General features: G+C 53.5%; 7 protein-coding genes across 7 annotated transcripts; 3 read left to right on the top strand and 4 right to left on the bottom strand.

Moving 5' to 3' along the window:
- Positions 1 to 522: 522 nt before the first annotated feature.
- On the bottom strand, positions 523 to 2834 carry CC77DRAFT_1061472 (polyadenylate binding protein; the record flags this gene model as incomplete). Its single annotated transcript, XM_018528438.1, has 2 exons — positions 523 to 655; positions 706 to 2834. 2 exons carry the CDS (start codon positions 2832 to 2834, stop codon positions 523 to 525), a joined length of 2262 nt encoding a protein of 753 aa, XP_018386333.1.
- A 925-nt stretch (positions 2835 to 3759) lies between these two features.
- Positions 3760 to 8526, bottom strand: CC77DRAFT_1020540 (hypothetical protein). The gene is made up of 4 exons (XM_018525064.1): positions 7770 to 8526; positions 7128 to 7575; positions 6223 to 7079; positions 3760 to 6099 (listed from the first exon to the last, which is right to left on the bottom strand). Exons 1-4 carry the CDS (start codon positions 8191 to 8193, stop codon positions 3908 to 3910), a joined length of 3921 nt encoding a protein of 1306 aa, XP_018386332.1. The 5' UTR covers positions 8194 to 8526; the 3' UTR covers positions 3760 to 3907.
- Positions 8527 to 9781: 1255 nt separating this feature from the next.
- Positions 9782 to 11686, bottom strand: CC77DRAFT_963108 (hypothetical protein). Its single transcript, XM_018535660.1, has 3 exons — positions 11248 to 11686; positions 10367 to 11202; positions 9782 to 10317 (listed from the first exon to the last, which is right to left on the bottom strand). Exons 1-3 carry the CDS (start codon positions 11615 to 11617, stop codon positions 9955 to 9957), a joined length of 1569 nt encoding a protein of 522 aa, XP_018386331.1. The 5' UTR covers positions 11618 to 11686; the 3' UTR covers positions 9782 to 9954.
- A 918-nt stretch (positions 11687 to 12604) lies between these two features.
- Positions 12605 to 13697, top strand: CC77DRAFT_935154 (Aldo/keto reductase; the record flags this gene model as incomplete). The annotated part of the gene is made up of 3 exons (XM_018534424.1): positions 12605 to 12842; positions 12900 to 13157; positions 13207 to 13697. 3 exons carry the CDS (start codon positions 12605 to 12607, stop codon positions 13695 to 13697), a joined length of 987 nt encoding a protein of 328 aa, XP_018386330.1.
- A 1021-nt stretch (positions 13698 to 14718) lies between these two features.
- Positions 14719 to 15195, bottom strand: CC77DRAFT_1008916 (hypothetical protein; the record flags this gene model as incomplete). Its single annotated transcript, XM_018523566.1, has 2 exons — positions 14719 to 15053; positions 15087 to 15195. The coding sequence occupies 2 exons, from the start codon at positions 15193 to 15195 to the stop codon at positions 14719 to 14721; spliced, it is 444 nt and encodes a 147-aa protein (XP_018386329.1).
- Positions 15196 to 15578: 383 nt separating this feature from the next.
- Positions 15579 to 17932, top strand: CC77DRAFT_90909 (hypothetical protein). The gene is made up of 5 exons (XM_018533633.1): positions 15579 to 15902; positions 15953 to 16043; positions 16098 to 16349; positions 16484 to 17074; positions 17125 to 17932. The coding sequence occupies exons 1-5, from the start codon at positions 15819 to 15821 to the stop codon at positions 17811 to 17813; spliced, it is 1707 nt and encodes a 568-aa protein (XP_018386328.1). The 5' UTR covers positions 15579 to 15818; the 3' UTR covers positions 17814 to 17932.
- A 364-nt stretch (positions 17933 to 18296) lies between these two features.
- On the top strand, positions 18297 to 19854 carry CC77DRAFT_1020535 (3,4-dihydroxy-2-butanone 4-phosphate synthase). Its single transcript, XM_018525063.1, has 2 exons — positions 18297 to 18760; positions 18846 to 19854. Exons 1-2 carry the CDS (start codon positions 18633 to 18635, stop codon positions 19477 to 19479), a joined length of 762 nt encoding a protein of 253 aa, XP_018386327.1. The 5' UTR covers positions 18297 to 18632; the 3' UTR covers positions 19480 to 19854.
- The last annotated feature ends 92 nt before the right edge of the window (positions 19855 to 19946 follow it).

Below are 19946 nucleotides of genomic sequence, written 5' to 3'. Positions count from 1 at the left end.
TAACATCTACCATGAATTATCGAGACGCCGAAAACCCGAACATTGAGAGCCAGCTTGGTATCGTAAAGCTGCTCGTGAGGTATCATACTGTTTGCGCAAAGAAAATCCATCCACAGACCCACACCCATATCATGACGTTTCGAAGACGGGGCGCCGTCTATGTTAACATGCACTAGAGTGGAACAAGGAAAAAAGAAACATGAAGAGGGGAAAACCAAACTCTGGAAATTTGAGATTGGTGCTTGGTGGCGTCCGACAATCCAGTCAAGGAGTCAGTCGCCAAGGAAAGAGGTGTCGTATCAGACTTGCCGTAACATGGCTGCAAGTCGATAACAGAGAAGAGGACATCGAATCGTGAAAACTTTTTGGGTGCAATGGGTCATGAAAGCCGTCCCGTATCGTAAGTGAAAACCGTTACCCGTGCGCCGTTCGCCGTTCAGAAAGATCATGCGACCATCGTTACTTGCTGCCGATCGAGAGATTCGCGGACCGAATCCTACTCAGTGGCAACTAGAAAGAGGTTTAAGCCTTCTCTTCTTTGATCTCCTCCTTGGGGGCTTCCTTCTCAGGCTCACCCTCTTTGTTCTTGACGTATTCGTCATAGACGCTCATGGCCTCCTCAACCTTGGCGCGGAGAGCAGCCTCATCGGAAGTACTGGGATAGTTAGTACATGGATTAGAAGAGCTTGAAACAAGAATACTTACAGGTTGATCAACTCGCTGTTGTCCATCTCGAGAAGCATACCGGTGATCTTGCCGGCGAGCTCGGGCTGCATCTCAGCGATCTTGGGGTAGAGAGCCTCACCGAGCATCTGCTTCTGCTGGCCGGGAGCAGCGCCGCTCAAAGCACCCATGTCGACGCCGGCACTGGCGGGACCGCCACGGCCGCCCTGAGGGTAGGGCATGGGGGATTGACCGGGACGAGCGCCCTGAGGACCGCCGCGACCACCTTGAGGAGGGAAGCCCTGACCGCCGCGCATGCCGGGAACACCAGCCATGGGGACTTGGGGCATACCAGGCATAGGAGCCATGGGGCCACCACGGCCGCCACGTCCGCCCATGGCCTGCTGGGCAGCCTGTGCAAGCTGCATGTACTGCTGGTTCATGTAGGCAGGGGGGAAAGCGCCAGGAGCCATGCCAGGGGGCATGTACATAGGAGGCATCTGCTGACCGTTGGGTCCGCCGCGACCACCTTGCTGGCCGGGCATACCGCCAGGGAAGCCAGCGCCACGGCCACCCTGTTGACCAGGCATACCAGCGGGGAAGGGCATCTGGCCACGACCACCAGCGGGGAACATCATAGGCTGCTGACCAGGTGCGATGAACATCTGGGGAATGCCGCCGAACTGCTGCTGCTGCTGTTGCTGCATGCGGAGCTGGTTGCGGGCCTGGATGGTGGCCTCGAGCTGGTTCTTGCGGACATCCTTGCGCTGGGCAAGAGCGACGTAGAGAGGCTTGCCCTCAATCATCTTCTGGTTCATCTCGGTGACAGCCTTGGTGGCCTCGTCGGGGTTGCTGAAGCAGACGAAACCGAAGCCCTTGCTCTTACCGAGGATCTTCTTCTCACCCTTGATGGTGACCTTCTCGCCGCTCTTGTTCTCGTCCTTCTTGTCGTCAGACGAGTCATCCTTGGACTCCTCCTTTGGCTCCTCCTTGATCTCGGCCTCCTTGGGCTCCTCCTTGACCTCGTCCTTCTTCTCGTCGGATGGGGACTCGGAGCGCCCCTCAGCAGGCATGGCGTCGCGCATGACCTTGGCAGAGGTGATGGTACCGAAAGGAGTGAACATGTCGCGCAGCTTCTCGTCGTCGACATCGTCGTTGAGGTTCTTGATGTAGAGGTTGACACCCTGGTACTTGGACTGCTTCTCAAGACGAGCGGCCTCGTACTGCTTGCGGAGCTCCTCCTCACGCTCGTGCTTCTTCTGAGCACGGCCGACGTAGAGCTTCTGGCCACGGAAGTCGGTGTCGTTGAGAGCATCCACGGCAGCGGAGGCAGCCTCGTGCTTGATGTAGTTGACGAAGCCGAACCCGCGGCTCTTGCCCTGGTCATCGCGTGCGATGGAGGCGGAGGTGATGTCACCGTGCTTCTCGAAGAGCTCACGGAAGTCCTCGTCAGAGACCTCGAGGTCGATGTTCTTGACGTAGATGTTGGTGAAGTTGGCCTTCATCTCCTCGAACTTGCTCATGCGCTCCTTCTTGGGGATGTGGTGGCCGACGAAGACCTTCTTCTCGTTGAGCAACATGCCGTTGACGTGCTTGATAGCGTTGTTGGCGGCCTCGGCGGTCTCGTAGTGGACGAATCCGTAGCCCTTGGAGTTACCGAGCTCGTCCTGAGCGACCTTGCAGCTCAAGATGTTACCGAAAGCAGCGAAGGTGTCGTGGAGAGCCTTGTTGTCAATGGCGTGGTCCAGGTTCTTGATGAAGACGTTGCCCTGGCCAGTCTTGCGCAGAGCGGGGTCACGCTGGGACCACATGATGCGGCAAGGCTTGCCCTTGATGACGGTGTAGTTCAACTCTTCGAGGGCCTTCTCGCCATCTTCAGAGCTGTTGTAGTTAACATAGGCGTAACCGAGCGAGCGACGGGTAACGGCGTCACGGCAGACACGGATAGACGCGACCTGGCCAATCGAGGAGAACAGCTCGAAGAGCATGGCCTCGGTGACGGAGGGGTCGAGCTCGCCAACATAGAGCGACGCGGAGTTCTGGTTGTTCGCGGGGGCGGCGGTGGTGGGGGTGGGGGCTTCGGCCTGGGCAGCAGCGACGTTGGTGTCGACCTGAGCGCCGTTGGCGTCAGCGCCCTCCTGGACGGGAGTAGGGTTGGCGACGTCAGACATGATGTATATCTGCGGGGTTGTGTGTTAGTTGGAGGGGTCGAAATATTGCGGGCAGAATCAGGGTCGACATTTGCAGGTGCGCTCGCTTCGCAAAAAGTTTCAGCACTCACCTAAGTTGCAACAGAAGATGTGCGGGGTAACAGAGTCGGTCCAAATAGCACTGGCTATGCGGGCGCGCTGACTCCTTCTTCTTGCGAAAAAGGTGAGATCAAGTAAGACGTCTGTCGGGTTCAAGCGACAGTGGGAGACGAAGAGTTGGCGGTGGTCGTCGGACGGGCTTTTCTTGTTGTTTTCTGTATTTTTTTGTTTCTTTTTCTGTTATGAACGGTCCACTGGGAACCGAGGGCTTGGAGAGCTGTGGGTGTAGTTGGGGGTGGTTAAGCGTTTAGGGTGGGAGGGACAGACGAGGTCGCCAGTCTTTATGCGCAGGTGTGCGATTTTTTGGGTGGCCCGGGCGTTGCGCTAGCCTATTTAAGACGGCGCAACCAAGGCGGTGAATGGAGGAACCCTGTGCCAGGTAGACAATGGCGATGAAGGGCGCAAATAAGAGTGTTGTGAAATGGCGGATCTGCGGAAGGGGGCGCCGCTGTGACGATGCTTGTTTGTGTCTGTCTGGGAAAGCGCAGGTAGGCGTAACGGCCGTTGCGATAATGGACCCTGTGTATCACATGTCAGATACGCGAGTAGACGTAGACGAAGTGGGATGGTATCCTACAGTTGATACTATGCGACGCTGTGTTAGTCCTCAAAGACTCGAAAGCTTAGGCCTCTGTTTCGGATACTTGCATTCAGAAAGGATAATAAAGAACAATTCGCACACTGTAGTGAGGGGTGGTCCTGCAGCCGACCAGCAATCCTGGGGTAAGGTGCATCTCTGTAAGACGACGCACAACATACATGCACAAGCACTGCAAGCTAAACAACGACTTTCGGAGACAAGCGCAATCACGCCTTAATGCGTGTTCATGCATTCAATAAACTACCAGATAATCTTTTCAGTACAGGTCTCAGACGGGTATCGGTACGGTGCGTAAATGCTAGAAAATCCCAACCATGTCATAATCATGCCCTTGCTACTCCTTCAGGGTATCGTCCCACCCGCCCTGCTCGGTGAGATGTTCTTCTACACGCATTTTGCAGTTTTCCAGGCCCTTCCCAAGTGCCTCGTTCCACTGACTTTCGACAAGACCGACCTTCTCCTTGAGGTCGTCCGTCAATCGCCGTTCCTCGTCTGCTCTGATAGCCTTCATCTCTTGATTGACGCCTGTCAGATCCTCGCCTTCCAACAGCCTTTGCGTCTCCAGAAGTCGTGAGCCTGCCGTCATAACTCCGGTCTTGACCTCATGCAGTAAGCATAGCAGGTTGATCTGCGATTCAATGAACTGGTATGCCGAGCGACCAGCATGTGCCAATAGAGTGTACAAATACTGTAGTGGGTACTCGTGGTAGGCCGGCGTCTCCACGTACTCCTGCGGCGGAACCAGAACCTCGAAGCCGTGCAGATTCCGAGGGACTTGCTGCACGATTTCCAGTAATCCAGGTGCAATGTCCCAGAAAGCCGACAGCTGGGCTTCGACACCGCGAGTCACGTTCTGTTCGATGACGTTCATGAGATCTTCGTAGCGCTTGAGCGTTTCCTTCTCGAATGTGACTTTGCGATCCTGTCCATCGCGTTGGAAGAAGGTTGTGGCTTCCTTGACCTTCTGTTCGTTCTTGGTCTGGACATATGGCAAGACAATGATATCTCTGTAAAGGTCGTTGCGCTCGTCTTCGAGTTCAAACATCTCCTTGTGTAGCTGTTCCCGCGCTTCGAACAGCCATTTGTGCAAGGTAAGCATTTCCAGGAGTTCTGGTTTTTCATCACCCTCTTCCTGCGTTTGATTGGGATTGGGCTCCTGCGCCTCGTTACACAAACGCCCTTTGAGATGCTCCATCGATGCGGTGGCTTTGGTGATACGTTCGCAGAACATAGCGTGCAGTGGGTTAGCGACTTCAGCCTGGAAACTGTCGAATATCCACTGGACTACGTCCTGGGCTCTTTGAAGCTCGCGAGCCTCGAAATCTGCTTCTGCCTTGGCCGCTTCTGCAAATGACATAACTCCATTGCGAACGTTGTCTTGAATGTTGTACCGGAGTTGTGCTCTTCTGTCAGACAGCGATGCATTTTCTTGCTCTTTTCGTGCGTCAATCTTTGTCTTGAACTTGGCCTTTGTATTCTTCACTTCGTCGAGCTCCGATAGAGTTCGCAAGCTACTCCGGATAGTTGCCAGGTCAGGGTGGCTGTTGTTGACTGCGGGGTGATGGCGTGGGTAGGATGGTGGAAGTGTGACGAGTCGGGATACATCCAGCTTGTGTGGGTCCGGCGTTGCCGTAGCAGACCTGGAATAGTAACCGTAAGGCTGCTGCTGTGGTGGCTGTAGATTTTCCTCATGCAGGCCGACCTTTTCGGGTGGGTATTCGTTAGGTCCATACGCTGGCCGACTGCTGGACTCGCCTCGCTGATTTGGAGTGGATGGGTTCTCGCCTGCCCACTGCAAGTTCTCACGAGCTTCCTTTGGCAAGCTCATGTACTTTGATTCCCGTTTACTCCGCTCCAATCTTCTACCACCACCAATTCCAGAGGAGCCGCCGTCGCTTTCCCACCAGCGACTTGCTGACCTACCTCTGGAATCTTGTTCATCAGGAATGGTGCTCATAGCCATACTTGGGATAGGCGAGAGCGAAGGATGATAATTGTTGGTCCAAGCAGCGTCCCGAGCCTTCTGGCTGGATGCGCTGGAAGGAGATGCTGGTTCGGTATGAGGAGTGAAGTTGCCAATGGAAGATGCAGGACTGGCAGCTGTCGTCGGCATCGAGGAGAAGCGTGTGTCGGGAGATTCGCCGGTTACGGAGCCCTGGGACCTCCTGTTACCCTGTCCTACAGGAGTAGCCTGGGTGTTTGGTGTAGCTGATCTGCGCCCAGAATTGCCGTACGAGCGCCATAAGTCTCTTGTCAAATCCATAATATCTCCGGCCATTGCATCAAAAGCCCCAGAGTACCGATCACGACGAAGTCGTGACTCAGTAACAATGAACTCGGCAAATAGCTCCAGTCTATCTTGGTCCGTTTCAGCTGCCATCTCCTTCTCGATGAATTGTCGATGCCGCTCCATGGAGGCACGTGCGAAAGCATGCGTGTCTGCTGGTTTTGGTGTGCTCAAACTCGAGTTTGGTGCGCCGGTATGTGCGGTACTAGGCGTTTGGATCGCCGAATCATTTGCAGCTTCTGAGCAACGGGTCAGGTCTGCTTCCCTCTCATCACCATAGATACGTAACGGTGGAGTAGGCAGCGCTTTGGAGGGGAGAGAGACGGGTGCTTTCTGTGCTGAACGACTGAGATATTCCATACCTGGCGAAAAAGGTGGTGTTGCAACAGCCATAGATGCAGCCTTTGGATTCGTGTCCACCCGAGGCGTAGAGTTGGACGAACCAGGATCTTCATAGAGATGGCCGCTTCTTGGTGAGCGTACAGCCCCGGCACTCCTCGGTGTGCCTTTGGTGATAGCACCACGCCGCGTTAGGCCACCTTCTGGCGTTCCCAAGTCCAGATTGGCAGGTTTCGCTGATTCTGCTTCCAAATCTTGCGCCCATGGGTTATTGCTCGGTTCGATACGCAGCTCTCGAGCAGCACGACTCTCACTCCGTCGCTCGCGGATGCCTCGGGTGCTACCTTCTCCTCTATTTGGAGTGCGATACAGAGTGCTACCCGAACCCGATGTGGTGTTCGTTGGCCCCGACGAAATCGAAACGCTCCCGCTCTCTGATGCTGGCGCAGGCTGATCAGACAAATGCACAGCGCGCGGACTTGTGTCGATATGTAGACCGTGGGCGGCTGGAGACCTTGGTCGCACGCTCGTAGATTCATCCTGCCAACCTTGGGGAGTAGGTGGTATGGGTGCCAATGTTGTTTGACCGGGTCTTCTTGTTGGAGGCGCTGATGGTAGGATCGGCGCTCGATTTGATGGCGGTTCAGTCCCAGGCCCCATACTCTGCGATCTTGAGCTGCTGGGTGGAGGGCCCGGCGGAGGCGGAGGTAATGGCACATTTCGACTCCAGCCCCCTGCTGGCACTATTGGCGATTCGTCAATGGGCGTTCGGGTCTCGTAGCCCGGTACGCCAGCAGAGGCTGCTCTTCGAGAGGTGGGTGGTCTGCTAGGTGATTGCGTGTCGGGGCTGTACCGTCGGTCTAATGTGTTTGCCATATAACTGTAACAATGTCAGTAAGACGATCTGCTACCACACGCAAAGACATACTTTGAAGCAGCCCTCTGTGCGACCAGTCCTGGAGAAGCTGGTGCCCGCTGAATCGCATCAGAAGTACTGATACGAAGCGAGTCGATATTGCTCGGGCCAGGACTATGATCATTGTTCCGATTCCTGAACGACGACAGACTGAACTTGGAAGCCAGCTTATCGCGCGACACTGAACGACCTGTTCCATTCCTAGGGGGCGGAGGTGGGAACTGAGGGTTCGATGTTATGCTTGTCGCGCTCGAAGGTATGACCATTGACCCAGGTCGACTGTGATATCCAGAGATGGGTCGCGCAGACGAAGGATTGCTGCTCGGGGGTGGGGGAGGTGGTGGATGGGGAAATGTGCTGGCGGACATCTGAGGTGATGATGTGTTGCTGGTGCTGAGGGATTGCGACACGTTCGGGTTCTGACCAGGCGAGTATGGAGGTGGTGGTGAGGGCATCGACGCTGTTGCGATTAGCATCACGTCTTGCCATGCTTGGGATGTTTCCAAGAACAATCTGCGCAGTTGATACGAAAAGTAGGCCACCAAGGCTTCGACACACAGGAAGATGCATATTTTGCGGAGGAAGAGAAAAGAGAATCTATCCAATCTGCTACGTATAACACGAAATTGGGACAAAGTAGGAAGTGATATATACCTTCCATGCCTGTCACATCCTGAAGCCTCGTGGGGACTGATGTCTGGCTATGCTGAACATGCTGCCCACTGACATTCCCACCCCGCGTCCATTGCTGGGGATTGTATGGCACGGCTGGACCCGAGCCCCTCATAGCCATGGGAGAAGCAGCCGCGATGGGAGAAGGCGCATACGTCGAGGGCGCGGGGGACGGCGAGAAGGGCAGGCTCAGAGACGAGGCAGTCGCCGGTGTAGGTAGCGAGCCATGCAGGTACGAGTGGCCGGACTGAGGTGGCGGCGCGAGGGTGGTGTTGAGGAGGGGAGGTTGCACAGCGAAGCGCCTGGGAGATATCTGCGGTGCCTGGAGGTGGGCCGGGTGCGGTGAAGACGGCGGTGGAGGCAGTCGGGGCGACGGCGGCGGTGCGGGACTGTAGGCGTGCTCCATGGCTGCTACTATTAAACCTCGCGGTCTGGCAGTGTCCTACTAGATTGGTTCAGGGCTGGCTTGATGTGCCGTGCCGAAGCCTTCAGCGGCTCCAGCGAGTAGTACGGGCGAATCCTACAGCGGAGAGAAGATGGGGCGGCGTTGGGAGCTGCACCGTTGTGATCTTTGTCACCTCGCACGCGAATGCAGAGGCCGAGGCGCGCAAGGATGCTGGGTCATGCTGTGTGCCCGTCGAGTCTGAGGATGGAGGGAACGCGGCCAATTCGACGCCTGGCAATCGACGTCGATCATGTCGGGCACGAGGGTTAGCAGCTCTAGACTCGAAGCAGTATCGACGACGGAGGTTTGGCGTTGTAGCGAGGCTTGACTTTTGCTTGTCCAGCGAATGGGCGGCGCCTCATGCATACGGCGACATGGGCACTATGCACCATCCCTGCCCGTCGACAAGACGTCGGCGGCTAAGTAAAGAACATGGCCGCCATCCTCAGGCCATCTTTACCTTTGCAGCTGCACTTTTTTAACCCAATGTCAATCCCAGCCGTCGCGCAAGTGGCCGACATGTCCCCGCAAGAGTTTTGATGAGTCTCGTGACGTGTGCATCGTCTCGTCCAGCATGCGACCGTTGTGGTGTTCGTCTTGGTATCCAAGAGAAAGTTCCCCACACAGGCCGATATAAATAGGCAGTGGGTCCACTCCAACATGCGCAACGGCCCACCGCCGCATGGTCTCTAAAACTCCACCACCACCATGCGTCCGCATCTCGAATCGTCCTGGGCGCCGAGTTGCTTCGTTCTGGCCGAAGCCAACGCAACTGATCCATTTATATCGAACCCCATCACCTGCCGTCCCTATAGTGTTTTCGGGTGATGCTCCTGATTATACATCATGATGCATGTCCGGGCGTTCTTGTACGAGTTGGTGATTGTGGCCACATGCCTATCATGAATTGATGCGCGAGACAAGAGGCACACAAACGACCGTTGAAAGAAGCGATTACGTGCATGCTGATGGCAGTAGTACCGCCTTCGCCAATCGTGCATCCGTAGACCCAGGTCCTGACCGCTGCGTTAGCCCCGGACGCTGAACATGTATATTGCCGGAACCACGTTATAGATGAGTAAAGCAGGGCGTTGTCCGCACGAAGACCCGGCTGACCATGGTTTTGTTCTGCCACACATCAGCTTGTGCGTGATGAGATAATCAATCCCAATGTTACACTATATATTGCTAGTGTCGATGCCTAAGGTGATCTACCTAAGTAGGCCCTCAAGCTTATTGTAGAACCCATCTATCTTGATCCACATTCTCACGAACAAACTTAATTCTAGATATGAAATTATGTGATATTGGTACGCGACCGACCCCAAGACTAACTGGGTACCCAGCACGGAGGATTTTTACCTGATCTATTCGAGACTTGAGCCTTCAATGTCTGATTGATTAGGTTTCATTGAAGTGCTCAAGTGTAACAAGTATGATACGGCGACTTGCAGGAACATAAACCTCGTCACTCAATGCGGAAATGCGGTTTATCTGCTCGAGGTCACATGTACCTGGAACCTCTAAGCACTACAGTGGATAGACAGTTGTTCAAATCATGTGTCTTAATATTCTATTATCTAATAACACTTACGTTGTACAGCCACGTCGTTGTGTATGTCTACCATGGTACACGTGAGGCCGAAGGAAATGCCCATGAACGCCTCGCTCAAGTGCTCAACCCGCAAAACATGTATGAGCTAGAGCAATTATGATTGCCGCTCACTTCTTGTCATCCTTCTCTGGTTCTGGTGCTGGGTCGTCCTCGTCGTCCTTGTCCTTCTTCCTCTCCTCTTTCTTCTTGCGGTCTTTCTTGAGTGCCTCCTGCACGTTCTCGTCCTTCTCTTCCTGCAGCTCGTCCCACTCAACATCGTACTCGTTGGCAACAGCCTTGATTTCCTTACGAAGGGCATTGCCGTCCTCGATCAGGACCTCCCATTTGCGCAGGTCGAAGTTGTGTTGTTGGTATAGCTTCTGCTGTCGACGAGACACGGTAAAGTTCATGGCAGAGCGGTAACTGACTTCACGGTTGTGGTAGAGGAACCACACATAACCACCGATAAGAGTAGAGAGACCGACAAGGTACTGTTTAAACTGTTAGGTGGATCGAGGTTGAAGAAGTGGCCATACTTACTGTAACGGGCTCCATGACATCCCAGCCCAGCTCGGTCTGGAATGTGAGATAGTACACAACGCACCACCATCCAGCAATACCGACAAACCCAGCCCTCGCAACGTTCTTTGCCGCCTTCTGCGCCAGGTCGTCGCACTCTTTCTTCACGGTCGCCATCTCGCTGATCTTCTTGGATGTCTTGCGTAGACGCATTCGAAGATAGTAGGTCCTATCATTGAAGCTGGGCACACCAACCCGAATCTCCTCTGGCGCACCTTCAATCTCAATGGCAAATTCCTGTCCTCGAGCAGCATCACGAATGAAGTCGCCGATCTCGGTGGAAGAAGACCATCGCACAAACTTGCGCGCGCCTTGCTTGTCTGCCGGTGCTTCTTGGCCCTGTCCAGAGTATGACTCGACGCCGCCTTGTCCAGGTCCACCTCGCAGCTCATCCGCTTGTTCAGGTGTCTTCCTATCCTGGCTGTTGATCTTGCCTGTTTTATGTGTCTTCCCGTCAATGCGGATCTCATCGACCTGTTCAAAGTCCTCTTCGCCGTCCTTTTCACTAAGACTTTCGCTATCGTTGCTGACTGGCGTGCTCTCTACTTCCTCTGGCTCAGCATCCTGCTGCATTGAGTCTTCGGCGCGGAAGTAGACATTTGGCTGTCTGTCTCGGCCCTCTTTGTCTTTTATGCTGGGGAGCTCAGCTTGTATCAAGCGTTCGAGATACGAGATGGGTTGTTGCGGGTGGACGAGGAGTGCTAGCGGTTCAATGTCCTTACGATCCGTGTTCATGTCGCTTGTCGTGAGTGGCAGGATAATCTTAAGCATCCGGGATGGCGTGGTGAGCAATTTACCTGCCCTTGTTAGTTCTCGAGTACCCCAAATAGTGAGAGACATACCCTTAGTCATTGCTCCAGCACTTCTCTGTCGCGCGACAGGCGGCAAGTCGCTCCCCTCTCTGTGCCATGGCGTTCGTATTTGCTTGCCCTTATCTTCTTGTAGTTTCTTTGCAAAATGATCCTTCTCTTCCTGTGTGATGTTCTCATTGAGTTCTGAAGCAGGCCGGGCGTTGGAGTTGCTGTAGTCTCCGAATTTGTCACTCTCCTTGTCAACGCCCCTGGGCTTGGTCGCGAAGCATCGGAACTGTGACGGTGTTCTGAATTGGGTCGATATGCTAGGAGAGGTGCGTGTGAATAGAGGCGCGCATCGAGCGGTCGGGAATGTTGAGGCGCGTGAGAGCGTCGCCAGCGCGGCAAGTCGGTGCTTCATAATCGGCACAGGGATGATGCGTTGCCCGAAAGGATCGGGTCGCGACAGGAATACACAAGAACGCGAAGACGTAGTTCTGTTGACAATTCAGCAGCTGTCAAACCAGGGGACACATGCACGCGACAAGCAGGGTTGCAACATCGACATCTTGGACGACGTCATTGCTTGTAATGAAGTGGCTCAGAGGTGTGGCTGCGTGGCTGCGAAATCGCCCTCATCAACATCAACATGTATGAAATCTAGCCGGTCACATCTCACGATAGAATTGATTGGCAGACGTAAAATATGATTACAGAGTCCCGTTACACCAGATTGAAGCGCTCAATATGAGCGGAATGTACCATAACTTCCTGGGAGGTTTTGGGGATAGCCCACCCAGTTGAGGTTTTATCTGTACCTCCTGCACCGCGCGGCAAGCGATCCATTGGAAGCACGCATAACACACTCATACGCATGTCTCCGTAATAGATCCTGTGAGATCGTAAGGCTAGTCTACCGCGAGACGTTGTCGGGCCTACAAAGAGAGGGGTTCACGAAGTTGTGCGATCGACAACCATGCCCAGGTGGCTTGCGGCAAAGTTTCTATGTTTAAGGTTTTGATGCTCCACGACCTCGGTGAAGACTAGAATCATTGTCTCGACAGCAACGGACATAGAGCTTCCAGACAACGGATAAAACATTATAACCGATTTTTTGAACTGTTGAACAGACGTTCCACGTACAATGAGGCGAGTGTTGCGGCTTTAGCGGAGATATTGGAGCCAACGTCATTATACCTGCGAAATAGTGCGGCCACGCTAATGCATCTGGCTGACCATCCTCAACGCGTAGCATACCGAACATATTCCGAACGACTTTATGGAAGTATTTAACAGAGTATTGTATGAGCAGTCTGTTCGACATCAAACCAGATCGAAGACTTCGACTCTACCTCTATCACACGACTTCACTCTCTTTAGCAAAACTTATTGATCCAACTCTATCAGAATGGTCAAGACATTTCAGTTCCAGGACGTCCAGGTCCAATCGCCAGGCTTCGGTTGTATGGGTCTCAGCTTTGGGTTGGGTACCAACCTGAGTTTGGAGGAAGCAGAACCTGTCCTTCTCAAAGCCATTGAACTTGGCTGCACCTTCTGGGATACTGCGGTCGTGTACCAGGCTGGTGTCAACGAGAAGCTTCTCGGAGAGTTCATCCGGAAGCACAATGTCCGCGACAAGGTCTTTAGTGAGTATACATCCGACAGCTGAAGCATATCGAAAGATGACTGACCTTTATTCACAGTCGCTTCCAAGTGCGGTATTGCTTGCCTTGATGGAGAGTCAGGTGTGACAAACAGCCCAAGTCACATCAAGAAATACATCGACGGTACAATTGAGAGACTTGGTTTTACTCCTGATCTCTACTATCTTCACCGAATCGACCCCAACACGCCTTTGGAAGAGTCTATCCCTGCGCTGGATGAGTGCCGGAAGTCTGGCAAGACCAAGTATATCGGGTTGTCTGAGTGTTCCGCTAAGACACTGCGGAAAGCAAACTCAAGTATGTGGAGTATTCCCTTAGTCTGCAGTCCGCTAACTTAGCAATCAAGTTGCCAAAATCGATGCTGTCCAAGCAGAATACTCTGCCTTCGAGACACTGCATGAAACCGACGGTCTGATCGACACCGCTAGGCAACTCAATGTGGCCTACGTCGCCTACTCCCCACTTGGCCACGGCTGGCTTGTGGATAACTTCGACTATTCCTCTCCAGACGACTTTGCACCTGACGACTTCCGTCGCTCGGTCCCCAAGTTCCAAGGCGAGAACTTCTACAAGAACAAGGCAATTGTCGAGGAGATTAAGAAACTTGCTAAGAAAAAGGGCTGCACAACACCTCAGATCGCGCTGGCATGGGTTGCTGCCCAAGGCATGATTGCTATCCCCGGAACGACAAAGGCAAAGAGGCTGGAAGAGAATTGGGCTAGTAGGGACGTAGAGTTGACAGACGAAGAGAGGAAGGAGATGAGGAAGATCGTTGACCAAGCGAAGCCAGCCGGTAACCGCTACGCACCTGCACAACAGGCTATGGTTGGGCATTAAGAGATTGGAAGGCGATGAAAAGAGCTAAAATCTCGAGAGTTGACGTTGCATGCTGTGTAGAGAGTAGTAGGTAGAACCTAACGAGAAACAAGCGAAGCTCTAATTGTTACCTCATGACGTGGATACGTATTTCCGGGCGTTATTGTATTCTGACGACGCCTCTCGTGAACGAGCTCTAGTCTCCAAGAAGCAAAGATGTGTAGACGTGTAGTGCATTTTCTCTAGCAGCCAACACCTGTCACTAGCGCAAGGGGTAGCCGCATGGCATCGCTTGCGGCAGACCGATGATCCTCCCCGCTTTCTCTCAGCTCGCATGGCGCAAGCCAGCTAGAACGGTTGTTGTTTGCTGCGTGGCGTCTACATTGTTAGCTATATTCATGACAATGCAGTGAACTTGGATAAAGTTTGCGAATGTCGAAATGCTCCACTGCAGCAGTCGGCGACGTTGTCTCAGTACTTTGAGCACGCAATCGACAATTTCCACCAATGGTCCGTTCAAAGTAGGCGGCCTTGCGACATTACCAGTACTTTTAGATCCCCGTCGCAGGTTTCAGACCTGCCGCGGGCCGTGGCGCATCGGATTGGAAAGCCGTATAGGCCAGCGCCCAGTATACTCCGTTTGGTTCCTGGTTGTACCAAACATGGAGACAGCTTGATGGCGGTACGGATAGATGGCAATCCGCATTAGACTCTATGGGGCCTTGAAACATCAGATCGGGGCGTTCGAGAAAGCACCAAGTGGAGTCGCGCAAGACCAAAAGACGCGCAATTGCTTTTGAGATATCGCGAGACGAGAAAACGTGGTGGCATGGTCGGGGGTCTGCGATCGATTGGTGTATCCTGGTCGATATGTACGACTCTCGAATGGGTCGTCGAGATGGGTGTTCGAGACAGAAAGAAACAAACAAGCTGGCTAGACGTCCTTGCTTAATAGTCTATCGAATCTGGTCCGGGCGAATATTCCCCGTGGGCGTACATTACCCCGGCAGAAGAAACGAGCCAATCAGCTCGCTCATAGCCTTCACTCCAGGTCGAATTTACGGAAAGCGATGCGTTTGTTATCCGGGGGTGGTGCGCAGACAGCCGTTGGTGCTTCGTGTTGAGTGTAGGTTGGAAAAGGAGCTCCTTGCGCTATCATGCGGCCTGGTGCCGAAGCGGTTAGACGCGAACCGTCCCTGGTGCCCCGGCTATCGGGTTCGCTCATGAGCAACAGATATCCACTGATGACACTGGTGTTACCAACATGACATGGATAGTCGCGTTCCGCAAGGGAGCACGACTGCAGAAGACGTATGCAGGTGAGCAAGCTGTGCATCGAAGTGGGAGGGCTGACGGCTTCACGATCTCCACTTGGTGCTATCAGAAATTCATTAACGCATCTAGGCGTACCTCCGTTAACCGTCTCATCGCTAGCTCCACCTTTATTTCCATACAGCGACCCTTCCGAAGATTTGACAAAATTCCATTTGCAATCGTCAAATTGCGCCTTCGTGTGCATCTGCCCAGCCACGATAACAGAGATTCGTCGCCAGATACAAGAGGCGACTTCCACATGTCGTAGTTTCGGGCGCCGGCCGGCGACCTCCGAGCCCCCTCAGCACTGATACGCCTAGGCTGCTGTGGCTGCCCGGGGAAAAGCATGTGTAGGCGCCAAGTTGAAGGTGTCGCGACAGGCGAGCTACGTTTGCCGGGAATTCACTACGCTCCCTGGCTTAAGGCTGAGGAAGCGGCCGGTCACCTTGAGCGCAACACGCCGAGGCATCCTAGCCTGCCGCCATGTGGGATCGCATGGGCTGCGCGACTAGTCCAACTAAAGCAGGGCTTGATCGGCCTGATATGGGTCATTGGTTCTTTGCGGGAGGTTGAACGCGACAGGGTTGGGTGTCGCCGCTGGTCCTTATCTTTTTGGTGCGGGATCATGCTAGATACACTTTACATCCGTCCAGACCTTGTGCTACGCATTCACCTTGACTTAAAAGCTCGCTTCGCCTTCACTGGCTCACTTAGCAGAGCTTGACGTCGATCTTCTCTCGCCGCTTGGTCGACTCCGAATCAACCGTACCCCTTCAACGCACAACAATTTTGCGATCGTCCCCGCGGTATCGTCGAAAAATCTGCAACATGTCGGGCTTCGTTCACAAGGCGAATAGCGCTGTCGCGCGCTCTATCGTCGGCCGGTACTTTCGCCTCGAGGGATCAGGTCATGTATGTATATCGCATGTCGATAATCGGTGCATGCACTAACAGCCCTATAGCCCAAAGAGCGCAAGGGAAGCTACTTCTTCACTGAGTTTCGCGCGGGGTTGGCCACTTTCTTCGCTATGGCCTATATCATCTCTGTCAACTGTATGTCAATTGCGGGATGTCATTGACAGAACCGCGTCTGATGACCATGTACAGCATCGATTGTGTCAGACACTGGTGGTACCTGCGTATGCCCAGGGCTCCCGGACGATCCCATCTGCGAGACCAACCCACAGTACGCCCTCTGTGTCCAGGAAGTCAGGCGGGATTTGGTTACCGCAACAGCTGCCATTTCTGCATTGACGTCTTTCTGCATGGGCTTGTTTGCCAATCTGCCCATTGCCCTGGCTCCTGGAATGGGTCTGAACGCCTACTTTGCCTACACCGTAGTTGGTTTCCATGGTACAGGTACGTTGCACCGATACGCCGTTTCCCGTTTCCCTTCTTGTGACACCGTTATGCCGTTCCTTAATCTGGTCGGCTTACCAGCGCCATGGGTCGTACCAGTTGATCTTCTTGGAACGTTGCTAATTGTTTTCTAGGCATGGTTCCGTATGAGGTTGCACTTACCGCCGTCTTCGTCGAAGGTTTCGTCTTCGTTGGTCTAACCATGCTCGGTATTCGACAGTGGCTTGCAAGGGCTATTCCTGCCAGTATCAAGCTCGCAACCGGTGTTGGTATTGGACTTTACCTAACCATCATTGGACTTGCCTACTCCGCTGGTATCGGTCTGATCACCGGTGCTCAGTCGACCCCTCTCGAACTCGCCGGTTGCGTTGCCGCCGACCAGGTTGATGGTGTCTGCCCAGGAGGTGTCAAGATGAGGAGCCCAACCATGTGGATCGGTATCTTCTGTGGTGGTATCCTGACCGTCATGCTTATGCTTTACCGCGTCAAGGGTGCGATCATCATCGGTATTCTGCTTGTTTCCATCATCTCCTGGCCGCGCCCAACAAGCGTTACCTACTTCCCACACACCGAGACTGGTGACTCAGCCTTCGACTTCTTCAAGCAGGTCGTCACCTTCCACCCAATTGGCAAAATTCTTGCTGTTCAGCAGTGGAACATCTCGGAGCACGCCGGTCAATGGGGTCTTGCTTTCATCACTTTCCTTTACGTCGATATTCTTGACTGTAAGTCGCATATTACTTCCACAATTTGAGTCATGTACTAACCCTATTAGGCACTGGTACTCTATACTCCATGGCCCGTTTCTGTGGTGCTATCGATGAGCGTACGCAAGACTTCGAAAACTCCTCCATCGCCTACTCAGTCGACGCTCTTGGTATCAGTATCGGATCTCTCATGGGATGCCCTCCAGTCACCGCATACATCGAGTCTGGTGCCGGTATCTCCGAAGGAGGCAAGACTGGTCTTACTGCAATGTTCTCGGGTCTCTGCTTCTTCATCGCCATCTTCTTCGCTCCGATTTTCGCATCGATCCCTCCCTGGGCTACTGGCTGCACACTGGTCATCGTTGGATCGCTCATGGCAACATCGGCCAAGGACATCAACTGGCGCTACTTGGGCGATTCCATTCCCGCTTTCCTCACCATTGCGGTCATGCCTTTCACATACTCTATCGCCTATGGTCTGATCGCCGGTATCTGCTCTTACATGCTCATCAACACCATCGTATGGATCATTGAGAAGGCGTCTTCCGGTCGCATCGTACCACCCAACAAGGATGAGAAGGAGCCCTGGACTTGGCGTCTCGAGGGCGGCCTCCTTCCTCCATGGATGAAGAGGCTCGCCAGCGGAAAGAAGAACTTCTGGAAGGCGGACCCACAGACTGAGGGTGTTGCAGAGCCCCGAAGCGAAGGTAGCTCTGCTCACAACGAGAAGGAGTTTGTCACGGATAAGCAGGCGTAATAGCTTCTGCATCTTCCTGACACTATTGTACCAAGTAGCTTGAGTGCGGTTTTGTGATATATTTATCTTGTTTTATATGGCGTTGTCGCGTCTTGATGCTTCTATGAGCACAGACGACGTGGGTAGTTTTATTCGTCTATACCCTCACTTGTATCTGATAAACAATCGGATTTGATTATGAACCTTCAAAACTTGCACTCTGGAAGTCTTGGTGATGTAAGTGTCTAGAATCTAACCATGCACCGTGAAGAAAGAAGGCGTCATGCAACAAAGCCACATCAGCGCACAACGTCAGCCGTGTTCGCTCGTGCAACGCTGGCTGTACGTCAGAGTCAACGTCTATTTCAGAGTCGCACACGACTAGCCACATATCGGCAATCGGTGCAAACGCCACATCGGAGGCCGGTGCGCGTCGCGCCGATGTCCCGACGCAGGGAAGCTCCGAGGTATGAACCCCTCCTTCAAGTATCTTGTGATACATACAAGCTCCGGTTCCGCAGATAGCACAACCTCATTACTTTCCGCTTCACCTTTTCTCTGTATAATTGACCGTCGTATCGCTTCAGGAGATTCACTCGATATCGCATCATACAGACAGATTACCATTCCAGAACTTGGTATAATTCGGGATTCCGAGCGCGGACATCCGGTGGCTTACGAGATCTTTTTCTAAGCAAAAGTGACTAAAAGTTCCCACGAGCTTCGCGCTTTGCAAGCAGACGGAACCACAAGTACCCGCGCTACTCTCCCTCGAAAAGAGTATATCAAGAGACGGCGACACCAGGCGACAGTAATTGAACAAGAGTCATACCCAGAAATATGCCTGCGGAACTTCAGAACGGGCTGCCAGCCCATGGTACAAATGGCGTAAACGGCAATGCGACGCAGCTCTCAAATCCTACACCAGCGCACCCGGCCTTCGACTCGATACCAGATGTCATACAAGCCTTTGGTACGTCTCTCCAGGTGTCTCCAGCCCGAGCGATCGCCCTACCCCTCATTCTACAAACCCTATACTGACGCGCCTCTTACCGCAGCAAACGACGAATTCGTAATTGTCCTTGACTCTCCCAACCGAGAGAACGAGGGCGACCTCATAATTGCCGCGTCCGCCCTGACACCTGCCAAAGCTTCCTTCATGATCCGCTACTCCAGTGGCTACATCTGCGCACCCTTACCTGTTAGTCGCGCCGCCGCCCTGCATCTACCGCAAATGGTTGCCGACAACGCCGACCCTAACCGCACCGCCTACGCCGTCAGCATTGACTCCGCAGACCCCTCTGTCACAACCGGTATCTCTGCCCAAGACCGCAGCTTGACATGCCGAATGCTCGCGGACCCCAACGCCAAAGCCAGCCATTTCAGGAGACCGGGACACATACTGCCATTGCAGGCAAGGGACGGTGGAGTGCGCGAACGTAGGGGACACACAGAGGCTGCTGTCGATCTATGCAGGTTGGCTGGTAAGCAACCCGTCGGTGTTATCTGCGAGCTGATCACGGACGGCGAGGAGACACCTGGCAAACCGGAGCTTGTTGGTGGAGGTATGATGAGAAGGGATGATTGTCTGGCATTTGGAAAGAAGTGGGGGATCAAGGTGTGCACGATTGACGACATGGTTCGTTACATTGAGGAGAACGATGGTGTGCTGGGCGCGACATCATAGCATGAAGCGAGAAGAGGGAAGCGGTGGAGATGGAATCTTTGAAAGACGTGGAGGTTCTAAGAGTGCTTCGGGGCTTGCAACTTCTTGGAGTTCTGCGACTTGTGTTTATGGAAGATCTGCAAGTGCTAGGAGTCCTTCAAAACTTGACGCTCTGGATGGCCTTAGCTCGTATAAGACACTTGAATCGGTCTGTTGTGGGTAGTGGATTTTGACGCATTTCTGGTGGGATGCCTGCTCAACTCATCTGGCACGGAAAAGAAAATCCGATATTGTATTAGATACTCCAATCCAGCGCAAGCTTTGAACATCTGAAAACCAAAGTAGTCTGGCATGCGTGTCATATTACGAGTGCTCGACAACAAAAGGACGAACCCATGAACCATATACCATGAGAGTAAATAGACATTGAAATCCGTTGTATAATATTGAATTTATGCGCCAGAACCCAGTAGCAGACCACCTCCCCG

The sequence above is a fragment of the Alternaria alternata genome, assembly GCF_001642055.1.
Source record: "Alternaria alternata strain SRC1lrK2f unplaced genomic scaffold CC77scaffold_10, whole genome shotgun sequence".
Taxonomy (NCBI): Eukaryota; Fungi; Ascomycota; class Dothideomycetes; order Pleosporales; family Pleosporaceae; genus Alternaria; species Alternaria alternata.
This window is presented reverse-complemented; position numbering and strand designations above follow the sequence as displayed.

Coding starts and splice junctions, on each gene's coding strand:
- CC77DRAFT_963108 (XM_018535660.1), bottom strand. CDS start 11,617: ATGAAGCACCGACTTGCCGCGCTGGCGACGCTCTCACGCGCCTCAACA. Junction 11,203..11,247: donor TGCTGGAGCAATGACTAAGG/GTATGTCTCTCA, acceptor TAACAAGGGCAG/GTAAATTGCTCACCACGCCA. Junction 10,318..10,366: donor ATGTCATGGAGCCCGTTACA/GTAAGTATGGCC, acceptor CAGTTTAAACAG/TACCTTGTCGGTCTCTCTAC.
- CC77DRAFT_1020535 (XM_018525063.1), top strand. CDS start 18,633: ATGCCTGCGGAACTTCAGAACGGGCTGCCAGCCCATGGTACAAATGGC. Junction 18,761..18,845: donor ATACCAGATGTCATACAAGC/CTTTGGTACGTC, acceptor CGCGCCTCTTAC/CGCAGCAAACGACGAATTCG.
- CC77DRAFT_90909 (XM_018533633.1), top strand. CDS start 15,819: ATGTCGGGCTTCGTTCACAAGGCGAATAGCGCTGTCGCGCGCTCTATC. Junction 15,903..15,952: donor GCCTCGAGGGATCAGGTCAT/GTATGTATATCG, acceptor ACAGCCCTATAG/CCCAAAGAGCGCAAGGGAAG. Junction 17,075..17,124: donor TTACGTCGATATTCTTGACT/GTAAGTCGCATA, acceptor TAACCCTATTAG/GCACTGGTACTCTATACTCC.
- CC77DRAFT_1020540 (XM_018525064.1), bottom strand. CDS start 8,193: ATGGAGCACGCCTACAGTCCCGCACCGCCGCCGTCGCCCCGACTGCCT. Junction 7,576..7,769: donor GGATGTGACAGGCATGGAAG/GTATATATCACT, acceptor TAATCGCAACAG/CGTCGATGCCCTCACCACCA. Junction 6,100..6,222: donor AACACCACCTTTTTCGCCAG/GTATGGAATATC, acceptor CCCGTTGCTCAG/AAGCTGCAAATGATTCGGCG.